The 14,294-nt window shown below is 36.2% G+C and overlaps 1 protein-coding gene across 1 annotated transcript in view; it reads right to left on the minus strand.

Moving 5' to 3' along the window:
- Window positions 1–1,872: 1,872 nt before the first annotated feature.
- Window positions 1,873–14,294, minus strand: part of Hel89B (histone acetyltransferase 1) — an 863,997-nt gene continuing 851,575 nt past the window's right edge. The window contains exon 38 of the mRNA XM_090405810.1: window positions 1,873–3,729. Within this exon, the coding sequence (XP_090261936.1) occupies window positions 3,456–3,729 (274 nt within the window). The 3' untranslated portion in view covers window positions 1,873–3,455. The remainder of the gene's footprint in view (window positions 3,730–14,294) is intronic.

A 14,294-nucleotide genomic window follows, 5' to 3' on the forward strand; every position in this document is an offset into this window, starting at 1 on the left:
ATTCCACACATATCCTTTCCTAACAAAAGTCTGCATATGACTAGCCACAACCCAGGTGATCACTTTCACCAACTTGAGGAAAGTGTGAAACCCCTCTTACAATTACATCCTCTGAGATTATCAGATCTAGAACTCTCGATCATCACGTGCCCTCCTTCACTTGCTGCCTGAGATAGTTATCCCTCAAGAAATTCATTTTCCTTATTCCCAAATGCTATCTCTTCATTCCAATCTATACCACCACTTTTATGCAGTGGAACAATTTTACTCCCTTGGAACCTGTGCTGTTGTAAGACTCTTAAACAAGTGCCAATGCTACTGCCAGTTCCCTGAAACATTCCCTTAATATGTGTGATGATATGTTATCAAATCATATTGCCTTATTTAAAATCACTCATAATAATTACCCTGCCTTTGTTCACTAATCCAAGTTGATTATACATTTCATCATCACTACCCCCCACATTCCCAGGTCTGTAGCAACATCCAACTAAATATGTCTTCTTCTCAACCTTTACATTACACCACACTGCCACTATTTCCCTCTTTCATGTCTTGTGGGTTTAATTTCCCTGCTGTCATCAGTAGCACTACCCCTCCCTTCTTGCCCTTTCTATCCTCGTGAAAAACTACTGTATCGTTCCATTTCTATTCCCATTACAATATCAACTTCATTCAGCCATGTTTGCGCCTGAAAGTATCTTCAGGACTGGGGTAAGGTGGTACAACACCAGGGCAACTCGTTGCAGAGGTGGAGCAAGCTACCAACACTCCTGTCTCAGTATCTCCTATAATGCATAACATTAGACATATCCGCAAGGAGATGTGTTTTGCATTATAGGAGATACTGAGACAGGAGTGTTGGTAGTTTGCTCCACCTCTGCAACGAGTTTCCCTGGTGTTGTACCACCTTACCCCAGTCCTGAAGATACGTTCAGGCGCAAACTTTGTTTGCTCACACTTGGATAAAGGATTAAACTAAATTTATTATACTCTAACCAAGTGAAAAATAAACTTTCAACGGTCTATAACCAGTGTCCTATCAAAGCCATTGTTGGTTGTGATTTTCACACCACACCTGTCCAATTATCTTTATCACCACTTACAGATATATCTGTTCTCGTATAACTCACGTGCATAGCCATATATTCCATCTTCATACACACATTCACTGCCATTCACAACATCCACTCTACCTATGCCGTGTCTTCCTGTCCACCCAGGCTCCCCCCCCCCCCGTTTCCCTGTTCCTCTTGCATTCCCATTCTCTCTCATTATCTCACACTACTACTGTATCTAGTGCTAAGCACTTCTGTCTCTTCAATACTACTCTCCTGCTTTTTGCCTTCATCTCTTTCTTCTGATTTCTTGCACACATCACACACACTGTACTTCCAACACTTTCTCCAGCATACTCACTCCAAAGTCATTCAAATGCAACCCATCATGCCTGTATAATTTCATTCTTCCCCCACACCCACAAACTGTACTCCTTTCTCCTCACACAGCTCTGCAATCATACCAATCATGATTTTGGTCTCCAACGCAACTTAATCATCATTATATCTCAGCGACAACACTGACAAACCTTTCCTACTACACTGTTATCTTTCACTCTTCTCAATAGCCTCCTAATATTCGTTCTCAGGACTAGGATAAGGCAAAGAGGGGGGAGGGTTGGGGGGGGGTCCAGAATTCGAGAACAAATTAAAAATGTGCTGATTTATAAAAAGAAATTTACAAAAAAAGGCACCAAATTATTTTTTGTTATAGGGACGAAACAAAGCCATTGTGCTGATTTTGTTGTATTCTGTTTGAATATGGCACACTTTTATTCTTGCACATTTTAAGAATAAATGACACTTCTGAAAATCTGATGTTTTATTTATCCAAATGAAGACAGTGAATTCATTATAGTACAATTTTGTGTTTAGAGATGACAAAAAAAAGTATGAACTAATTAAAATGAATTAATGAACTCATTAAAATTAACTATGAACTAATTAATTAAAAGTAATGTAACTTTTTCCCATTTTCTCTGTTATTCCTAAGAAATATCAAATTCGCAAATTATGAACCTTCATTTATATCAAATGTTAAAATTTAAACCGAGAAGAATATTTACTGTTATGATAGCTTATAAAAAACATTTACATTAACTGTTTTTTGAAAAATAATCTTTTTTATAATTATTCACAGGTAATTATATAAGAAAGCCAATAATAAATTTATAAATTTCTTGCTTACTTGGTAAATTTAAAGTAAATAAAAAATCAAAGTTAAGCACAGATTCAGCATTACAACTTGTCAGACAATGATGACAGAGTAAACTAAATACATGAAACACTAATTTCTTTGGTATGAAAGTTTTATTTAACAGAACTAAAATAGGCATATTACATATAATATTTGAAACTCTAATTCATACTTGAAACCTTTAATGATAATAGATCATTAACTAGTTAATTTACAAATACTTTACTGCCAAAGAAACTTTGCATTTTAAAATCCAATATGTGGTTCTATACATTCAAGAATTAAAAATTATAAACACTATGACCAATCCAGTTCTTTAATCATAAAAGATCCAAAATTAAAAATATTAATATTATTTAATAAAAATGAGTATTATTTGATCTTCTGAAGACTGTATGAAGATAACTTTTATCTACTATCTGTTAACTTAAAGCTTTCAAACAAAACGAATAAGGTTATTAAAATAATGATTTATTTATTAAAATTTTTGTGAATTTTTTAATTTTTTAAGCAGAATAAAAAAAGACAACTAAAAGTTTTATAAAATCCTGTTTCAGTTCAATATTTTAAAATAGGACCATGATAATAATATTAAAAGATTTTCACTAATGCACTCTGCTGATAATAAAGCATCCAGAATGTTGGGAATTTTAATTTAATCATCAGTATGGCATTTTCTGAATGCTTTAATAGAAGGAATTGGTGCAAGTGAAGTCAATAAAGTCAATTTTAAGTAACATTTCACTGAAATGTACTTTATGGATTTTGGATTAAATCATATAACCAGGTGCTAAAGTAACAACTACCTAGTTTGAAGATGTGCTTTATGAAAAGATGTATCTGAATATGTGTTAATGTTTCTTTTTATTATACAATATTCTAATGTTAAGTAGATAAAAATTCTACTCTACATACCACTTCTTAAGAAAATAATTTTTCTGTCTCTAAGGTATCTATATCTCAGTTAGTGAAATCATGATTTTACAGTATTTCACAAAAAAGTATATACAAGATCAAATGTTCTTAACAAAGAGCAGTATGCTTGGAAGACAGTTTTAAGCTGTAATTTTCCTCAGTATACAGCATTTATAACCTGGGAGGATTTACATGAAGATAGATGACATTCTGCACCTATTCATTCTCAGAATGAAATTCTGCTTCTGTTAATTCTAATGATCATGCTCTAATTGCGAGTACTGTTATTTCTTTAAAGACTGAAGAAAATGTGCAAGGTCATACTCTGATTCATACTGTTCTGTGCCCCATAATTCTGGGAGGTTTTCCAGTACTGCTCTAATTCCTTTACCTCTGTTTGAAGTATACTGCTCTGATCCAAACTCCTCTTTTCTTTTTCCAGTTCTATTATGATCTAATGTAAACAGGTCAAGAAGCTGATCTGTACCCATTGTTTGAAGACTTGCATTTTCCTGACTGATTACTGTATTTGCAATGGTCAGCTTGAATTTCTGCAAACTACAGAAGAAAAAAAAATAGCAATTAACATTAAACAACTGTGATTATATTTATACTAAAATAACACACAAACAAAATAAATTAAGAACAGGATGCTGTGTTATTCATTATTGAAATAACCAAGTTATGGATTTGGTTAATTTCAATGTCTTTTGATTCTGTGTTATTTATGGTGTGGGCAGAGTATTTTCCCATGTTTACAAAGATAAGTTTTACTTTTTATTTACCCACCTCCTCCATCTTAGGCAGATCTGTCACAACCAAAAAAGATCTATCACAACCAAAAAACCTGGCTTCCTGGAAATCTAATTAATGTTGTGATAAAGCAGTTAATCCTACCTGTATAATATATTATGACTCAATTGCATGCAGTCAGAGGCTGGTTTTGTTTGTTTTGCAGGATGAAAAACCCAAGTTTCCTACAGCAAAACCCTGAAACCTCCACCATATGAGAATGGCTAACTTATATTCAGTTAAAAAGCCCTGATAAAATTCTGAGTCTCAGATGGGGTTTCCAACCCAAGTCTTTTCAACCAAAGGGTATTGTCAAAACCGATTGAGCTATTATCATTATTATTAATAAGAGAGACCTCCAGGGAGTCAGGGACTCATCGAGGGAGGCTACTACTACTACATGCACCAGCTATCATACTTATTCTTGAATTCATGCACACTGTTTAAACTCACAACAACCAATGGCAATTCCAAACACGCACTACCCTATGAGAGAAAAATCTAGCACCCCCCCCCCCCTCTCTCTCTCTTCATAGCAGCATTTATTCTCAGCTTCCAAGGATGCCCTCTTGTCCTTTCCCACACCATCCATAAATTGAAAAATTCCATCAATGAAATCCTGTATGATACTTTCAGAAGTTTGTAAGTCTCAATCATATCACCCCTCTTTTTCCTGTTTGCTAGTGTATGTAGTCTACAAATTTTCAATCTGTCTTTATAATCAGTATTCCACAATCCTGATATCATTTTTAACACTCTTTCCACTATATCAGAATCACAACGGAGACCAGACCTGCGCACAATAGTCCAAGTGAGGTTTTATCAAGGCCTTGTAAAGTAGCAAAATAACATCCTTAACTTTACATGTGAATGCTCATTTCAGCATTGCAATTATCTTTTGAGTTGTATTTGCAATCTTTGCTACATGGTCCCTGAATTTCAACTTCCTGTCTAGAAACACTCCAAGATCCCTAGCCTCAGCAGTTTCTTCTAGCATAATGCCACCAATATAATACGACATTCAATATGTAATCATGCCAAAGTGAATGACTTTACATTTACCAACATTGAACTGACGTCCATTTTCCAATGCCAGCAACAGGCTATTCAAATCATTCTGCAAGTTCTGCATATCATCAGCATTCCTGATTACCCTACCTATCTTTGCATCATCAGCAAATAGCTGTATGTCACTTGTCAAATCCTTCCCAATATCATTAATGTACAGATTGAATAACAGTGGACCAAGCACTGATCACTGTGGTACACCACTGGTTACCTTAACTCTTGCCAATTTGCATCCCCATACCACTTTTTGATGTCTGTCAGTCAGCTATCCTCTTCTTCATGCTAATATTCTATAATCCAAATCCAATATTCTCCAACTTATGCAACAGTCTTTCATGCTGTATTCTGTCAAAAGCCTTAGTAAAATCCAAAAGAATGATGGTGTATTCATTTCCTTTGTCTAGTTAAGGTAACAATGTTAAAGAATGTGAGCAAGTTGCTAAAACATGACCTTCTCTTAGTAAACCGATGTTGCTTATTGCAAAGTAGATTCGCTGTCAACCAATTTCTGAATGCAAGCCCTAACCAATTTTTCCAAAATCTTCACTACCACTCATGAGATACTAATTGGTCAATAGTTGGATACATCGGTCTTTGCACCATGCCTGTGCAATGGGTTTACCATACATTCTTTCCACTCCTGCAGAATCTTCCTTGTTCTGAAACTCAAATTATATTGCCTGGTGAAAGGAATAGCCAGTTCAGCTGAACACTCTTTTAGCACACATGCTACTATCCCATTAGTTAATATTGTCGAATTCTTATTCAGTTTGTGCAACATCTCTAATACTTCGCCCTCATACACCTGAGTTTCTTCATCCAGTGAAGAGGAAGCAGTGAGTACAATGTCGCATACACCAGGTTGATAGCTTTCAGCAAAAAGGGCACTCATTAGTTGAACAACCCCTTCTGCATCTGTCATCACCCTCACACTATCTGCATTTAGAAGAGTTATTTTCTCATATTCATTCTTTCTTTTATTTGGAGCATATTGATAGAATTCTTGTGGGTTGTCTTTAGCCTGCTTTTCATACTTAGACTTTGCTTTCCTTACAACAGTTGTGACTATTCTAGCCTGCTGCTTATGATTTTTATAACAGACATCCTTATGCACAAGGTATTCCTTCCACGTGATCCTTTTCTTACGAATCTCTTGCTTAATAAGATTACACATCCATTTGACTCCCACCCTATTTATTCTTCGAACTCTCTGGACACATTCTGATATCGGATCATTTAAGTATTGTTTAAATGCTTCCCATGCACTCTCGATATTCTTTCCATCCAGCAACCGAACCGATTCCAATGAACTCAGTATACTTCTCAGTTGGCCATAATTTCCTGCCTTGTAGTTCAGCATGTAACCTTTTCTAAATGGAATATTCATAAACTTGGTCACTTCCCAAGTGAGTACCCAATGATTACTGTCACCAACCAGAGGCAGAATAGTTATGTCTTTAACTGAAACACTCTCTGACACTATAATCAAATTTACCACTCTTTGACCTCGAGTTCCCTCTGTCACATGCTTCTTGTTGTGCCGCAACAGCTCAATAAATTCATTTTCATTCTTCTCATGGAAGTTATTATTATCTGAGTTTCTACATGGTATTCTAAGACATTGTAAGAAGCTCAGACTAATCATTATTCACGCAATGCATGTCATACTTCTCCTTAAACTTATTCACTGATAATCTAGGGATAACTCCTTGTTATCTCCTCTCTGGCGATATGTTCAAAAATTTTTTTCTGCATCTATTCTATCAACTCCTCCTCCATTATTTCTGTTTCTTTTGACTTTCATCTTTTCCATCTATCAAGCAAATTTTGCAACCTTCATGCTATGCTCACAGTGGGCATTCCATAGACCTGTCACCATTTTGGTCATCCACTCTGAACCCTCTCCACCACTTCCTCATCCTAAAGAAGCCTTGGTGATCAAATCTGAGCACAAGTAATATAAAGAGTTATTTAATGATTTTCAGTATGGAAACTACAGAGATAAAGAAGTTACTACGGAAGTACTGGAATAGGCATCAGTACTTTTGTCATCACCTCTAAATTCCTTATCTCATCAATTTCTCGAAGCATGGTTTCAGCTCAAATTGCATAAGCTTACAATCTGCCATATTCAACTGGAAGTCATTATTTTTTGCTCAAGCTGCTAGTCTATTTAAATCATCCTACAAGGCATCTCCATTACCTTTATTAACAATTACAAGTCCTGGTTGGACTGATTTCATGAAGGCAACCAGCAGAAAACTCGCTCCTGTCTAAATGGAAGCTGTCCCTTCTGATCACTTGCTAAGGCCATTAGAACCAACTTCTTCTCTCCTGCACTTCCACGCCTGTCTCATCCTGATGGCACCATTGTTACTTCACCAAAAGATAAAGCTGACCTCCTGGTATCACTGTTTTCCTCAAACTCCTGCATAGGTGAACCAAGGGAAATCACCTCCTACCATATCAGAATCCAAGCACCCTATGCCTCCTATACTTTTTTTTTACAAAAAGTTATCAGAAAACCTAAATAACTTGGATATTAAAAAGTCTTCTGGTCTTGATGCCATCTCTCAAACTGTTCTCAAATGTCATGCTCCAGATGACACTTGTCTTGCATCGTCTATAATTTATTATACATATTTGGTACTTATCCCAATGCATGGAAGCAATCTCATATCCATCCTATTCCAAAAAAGGATGAGAGAAATCTACCATCAAACTACCGACCAAATGCCATAACCTCTGTCCTCTCCAAAATAATGGAAAAAGTTATCAATAGCCAACTCCCCCACTACTTAGAGGTTCATGAATTAATCACTGACCACCAGTACGGATTCAGCTATTCAAGATCTACAACTGGCGTTGTAGCTTACACCACCCACCACTGGACACATACCATGGAAAGGTTTGGAGAAATCTGTGCTGTTGCCCTTGACATTTCCAAAGCTTTCAATCATGTGTGGCATTGAAGCTTACTAAATGAATTGCCATCTTTCGATCTCCCTGGTTGTTCTTTGCAAGTCATGGTAGATGACTCCTTCTCTTCAAGATTCACCACCAATGCTGGAGTGCCTCAAGGCTCTATCCTATCATCTACCCTCTTTCTCCTGTATAAATGACCTACTCACAATAACCACTAATCCCATTTACAGCTTTGCAGACAATAGTATTTTCCACTAAGTCCACACATTTGACAAATCATGCAGTACTCTGATATCTCAGGCTACAAGATCTACAACTAATGCCTTAAACACTGATCTATATACTATCCTTCAATGGAGTGAGGACAACTTTGTTATGTTCAATGTCACCAAAACACAGTCTTGCCTTTTCTCATGTAAAAGAGATCCTGACTCACCTACTAACACATTCAGTAATACACAAATCACCAGCTAACATCAGATCACTTTGCTTGGACTAACATTTACCCTCCAGTCTTTTCTGACATAAACACATCAATCAGTAGCCTCCTCAACATCCAAGAAACTTGGCAATCTCTTTTGTACAAAATCCTGTTTAACACCCTACAAACTCTTCACTATATACAAATCCGAAATCCATCCATGTTTAGAATACTGCTCACATGTTTGGGGTGGTGCACCTAAAACTTCCCTTAAAATTCTTGATGCCATCCAGAGGTGTAAAGTTACACTCATAGACAATCCTTCTCTTACATACTTCAACCTCTATCTCACAGGCTGTTTCAGCACTGCATGTGTGTCTATTCTACAGGTACTTCCATGGTCACCATCATTCCTCCACTTTCTGTTGCACCTCTTAACACAAGAGCTGCAGCTGCCCAAGCATCCCTTTACTGTGCAACTGCAAACACACCAAACCTGCTTCTATTCATCCTCTTTTATTCCATCTGTCCCTATCCTCTGAAACAGCTTTCCCTGAGAAGTATATTCCCAAACAACTACAACCCTTCAAAAAAAAAAAAAAACACCTATCTCAGTCCTCGCCTGCACCTACAGGTTCCATGCCCTATCTTGTGTATGGGATCAATATATATATATATATATATATATATATATTTTAAAGAATAAATTTTAAATGACTTTAAACTGAGATAAAATATTAAATTTTAATGCTAATGATACAACTAGTTTCAGCCTTCTTCAGGTATCCACTAAAGGTAGAACACAGTAATAAGAAATTGAAGTTACAAAAAACTGAGAATTACAGGCAAAAAATGCAATACATAATTGACACAAAAATGTTGTATTTTTCAAGTTGTTCTATCTAACTATCTAATTTTTCAAGACGTGCTATTGTTTGTTGCATGCGTGCTTGCAGGTTCTCGTGAGCATTAGTATTGAACAACTGCAGTATGGCTATCAGGGATGTTATAACTCAAATTGCTGTTCAAATGTTCAGGATTAAGGAGGATTTCTCTGGACTCCATGATTTTCCTTTCCAACTCATCACTACAACGACAAATGTTTTCGGATTTATCCCAGCAAACTGAGTGACTCTGTAGATCGCCATGAGGGTTATTAGAGAAAAGAACATGACTGGATAGTGCATATGCATGTGATCTTTTATAGGAGATGTCTCTCTTATGCTCCTCAATACGCAGTTCAACAGATTTGTTAGTCTGTCCAAAATAAGGAATATTACAGTCGCACCATAACTTGTAAACACCTGGATATTTCAGGTTATGATGAATAGGCTTCGGATGGCTTATAAGAGAACGGACTTTAGGGAGTATAGTGAAAAATGTCCTGATGTTGTATTTTAAACTGCGTATTGAGGAGCATAAGAGAGACATCTCCTATAAAAGATCAATGCAACTGCACTATCCAGTCATGTTCTTTTCTCTAATAACTCTCATGATGATCTACAGAGTCACTCAGTTTGCTGGGATAAATCCGAAAACATTTTTTGCTGTGGTGATGAGTTTGAAAGGAAAATCGTGGAGTCCAGAGAAATCCTACTTAATCCTGCACATTTGAACAGCAATTTGAGTTATAACATCCCTGATAGCCATACTGCAGTTGTTCAATACCGGTGCTCATGAAAACCTGCAAGCACGCATGCAACAAACAATAGCATGTTAGATAGAACGACTTGAAAAATACAACGTTTTTGTGTCAATTATCTATTTCATTTTTTGCCTGTAATTCTCAGTTTTTTGTAACTTCAATTTTTTATTAGTGTTCTATTAAAGGCTGAAACTAGTTATATCATTAACATTAAAATTTAATATTTTATCTCGGTTTAAAGTCATTTAAAATTTATTCTTTAAAATGTATCATTACAACCGAGTAGAAGATCAAGAATACACACACACACACACACACACACACACATATATATATATATATATAAAATGTTTTCCAAAACCAACAACTGGACATTCTTTCTCAAATCATTAATATACACCAAGCACAGATCTGTGCTGTGGACTGCTGTTTGGAGTCCGAAGACTCAGTATGAGAGGTCAACCCTAACTGTCACAATTCTTTCATGATAAAATACAACTACAATGGAAATTAAGATTACTTTGGTAACCAATAACTTTAAAACAATATAATATTTTGTGGTGTGCATCCCATTACATCTTTAGTGCAAGAAAATAATTAAGTTCAAATTATAAGAATGTAATGTTGTGTAAAAAGTAACTGTCATTTCATATCTACTGCATGAATCTGAATAATGTAACAATTCTCTACAGGATTTATTATAATTTATTTGACAGCTCAACATGTTAATTTCTCAGACTTTTTAAAAAAAAAAAAAAAAATCATCTAACGCCTTTTTATTCCCGTATGCGGGGAGTAGGCGAGGCCATTTAGCCCTATCTAACTTTTGGAGACTGAGTGGGCAGTTCAATCTCCACTGGTACCAATCAGAGATAGATGGCCCAAGGCTATCACTAATTAAGTGGTACACAGTGAAGAGAGACGGCTCGAATGTGCCGCCATCTCGTGGTCTCTAACCCTAACACAATATATTTAATGTCTGAAATAATGTGGGTTCTACGGTCGATTTTCTTGAGTTTACGGGACGAAAAACCTGAGTTTCCGGGAGGAAAAACCCGCTTGCCCGTGCCAGAGATCGACTAACTCGGGAACCGGTCGAAAAAAGGCTTAGAAAAATTTCCTCTAGTCGCCGACTAGACTCGAAACCAAGTCTTCCTTCGTGCGGCCAAGCGCCGTGGTGTATAAACGCCAGAACCACTGAGCTACACAGGCTCTCTCAGACTTTTTTTTAAAATTTTTATTTTTTATATGTCAGTGATATAGTCTAAGGGTCTGAAGAGAGAGATATATTCAATTATCTGTAGATGATACAAAATTGAGGATATTAAGAGAATTAATAGAAGCGATTTTGAATTAAGGTAGTTCTCTCTGAGTAGCACAAGGAATTCATTCTCCTTACTCAGATACATTATTTTCTACTTTCAGTCACCCTTTATTATCACCTATCTGTCACTCACCAATTTATTGTCTGCTTGAATTTCAGAATCATGTCCATGAACATTTCCTGGCTTGCTAGTAACACCTCACTAAATATCTAATATATCTAAAGCACTCACCCCAAACTCATGTCAGATAGACTCAAAGCAATCATCACTATTGCTTTCTTCAATTTCCACATGAATGGAACAACAACACTTCTTTTTTAGAAAATGCTATAACCATCATTTTCTATTCCCATGAGTACATCATGATCTGTTACCCATATCTCACTGACACCAATGGTTTGTAGACCAGCTAACTTTATCAGAACTACAAACTTTGATTTTATTCCTAATACTCCTTTCACTGGTGTAGTATAAGTACAGAACTTTGTCCCTAGTCGCCCCCCCTCTCATTTCCACCATTCCTTCATCCTATCATCTGATGTGACCTTTGAATCTATTGTTTTCAATGATGCCACCATGAATCCTTATCTTCACTCTCTCTCTCTCTCTCATCACCTATCTAACAACTGTCTCATTGTCTAATTTAAAATGCTAATATTTTCTCTTTCTCTTAACATTTTACATTACATAGTAGTTTTGACTTCTGCACTGATAAGTATACTGTTGTACTGCCCTCTCTACTCTTCCAAATGTCAGCTTCTGTGCACAGTTAAAATCGGAGACAGTATAGTGAGTGGCAAATGTCGGTCTCAAGCACAAATTTAATACCAGGATTTCAATTGACAAAATATAAAGTTTTATTTTACACTAATAAAATTACATTAAACATGAAATGATCAATTCTTCTGCTATCTTAGTTAGATCAAACCACATTCAAACAATATCACATGAAAATCTCACATATTAAACACATTTATCATTCTCTAAGAAAGGCATGCACTTGGGAAATTAATACAAACTTATCTAGACAAAATCTCAGGAAAAAGAGCTAGGTAACATTTGCATACTAGATTGAGCAAGAATCACTTGACATGGTTCTTCGGACTACCAGTCCAATGTTCCTAAAGCTACTCTAACAAATAAATTAGTTTCAATTTTCCTTTTAGCGACACTGCTTAAAGTGTTTTCCTTCAGCGCTCTCACTTAACTTTAGAAAGGACAAAATTGCCTTACCATTTCTGGCTGCTCACTGTTTCACTGAATCACCACGTGCGAGTCACGTGTGCATCCTGATTGGATCCTTGTTCACACTGCAGATTCTTTTCCTTCCCGTCTCATGGAATCATGCGCATTGAAATTTTGCCGTTAGCTGGGAACATCTGAGGTGCTTGTCTGGGATATCTGGATCCTTCAAGGGGAAATATCATGGTTCGGGTTTCACTTAGACCTGACCCTTCCCTTTCTAGTCGGAGATCATCCTCACTTCCTGCCTCCCTTTCTTTCTCTGTTTTCTCACCTCGTGTCCTTCACTCTCTCTCCCATTTTTTTTCTCTCTGTTTCTTTCGATCATTCACCTTTTTCTTCCAAGGAGCTTACATTCATGGTCACATCAAATTGCTTCATTGCGAACCCATGAGAGAGAGCTCCTCTCAGAGAATTAGTTAATCCTTGCTTGTAAGGTTCCAATACGGGCTTGTCAAGGTCATGCCCTTTAGGCTCTTAGTCATCACGTTTTCTTGTTTTCTTTGTTTGGCGTAACTTAACATACCATTCTTTTATTTCGATTTATACACATTATTTTCCTTCATTAAAATTACACATGTTAAATACTTTACAATCTTTCCCTTTCAATAAGTAAATGGATATACACTTAATAATTAGATACACATTCAATACATAATTATATGATACACTTTACACTCAATATACAATTATATATTACACTTTACTTTACCCCCCCTCCACCCATTCCTTATTTCTTTCCAATACAATTTTGACCAGCAGTACTGGTATTTTCTCTAGTTTAAAGCTCCTTTCATTGTTAGATCATGAATGAGTGTCTGTCTAGTAAAGGCAGGCCTCATTCACGATCTAACACAATCTTTTCAGAATTAAATTGTAGAGAATTATGCTAGATTTGTCTGAGAATATTATTTCACCAAATAATAAATTAAAATAAAAAAACAGATGAAATAACTTAAACAAAGATGATCATGCAGATAATAATTGCTTATATTTATTCTGATATGGAATTTCATTTAATAATTTTGGCATATTATTATTAAGAGAGACCTCCAGGAGTCAGGAACTCATCGAGGGAGGCCATACTATTCGCACCAGCTGTAATACCTGTTCTTGAATTTATTCACACTACTTGCACACATAACATCCAATGGCAATCCATTCCAATCATGCACTACTCTATGAGAGAAAAATCTAGCCCTAACCTCCCTTTCTTGACAGCATTCTCAACTTCTATGGATGAACATGCATCCTTTTCCTGCCCTCCATAAAATGAAGTTCCCCAATCAATTTTGGATAATTCAAGTCCCCCATTACGATTACTCTTTTCATGCTGATCGTCTTTATTTGGTGATGCATTTCTTCATCATTAGCAAATGATTCACCAGGTCTGTAACAACACCCCACTGTGTATTTAACTTTGTTAGACTCTATCTCTCACCAGACAGCTTTAAACTCATTGCCACGTGAAAAACTGTTACTAGTATTGCAGTCATAGGTCTCATCTCTAACTGGATTTGATGTCATTAGCAGCATGTCTCCTCCTCTACTATCCTGTCTAAAAATACTGCACTCTTTGCACTCAATAAAGGTTAGTACGTCTCACTAATGCCTACAACATGAAGTCCCAATATATTAACCAAGGCAACAAACTCGATTCCTTTGTTTCTGATACTCCTAGCATTTGTGTACAGACATGATAAAT

Source organism: Typopeltis vanoorti, chromosome 15, assembly GCF_054136105.1.
Source record: "Typopeltis vanoorti isolate ZY-2024b chromosome 15, IOZ_Tvanoo_1.0, whole genome shotgun sequence".
Lineage (NCBI taxonomy): Eukaryota > Metazoa > Arthropoda > Arachnida > Uropygi > Thelyphonidae > Typopeltis > Typopeltis vanoorti.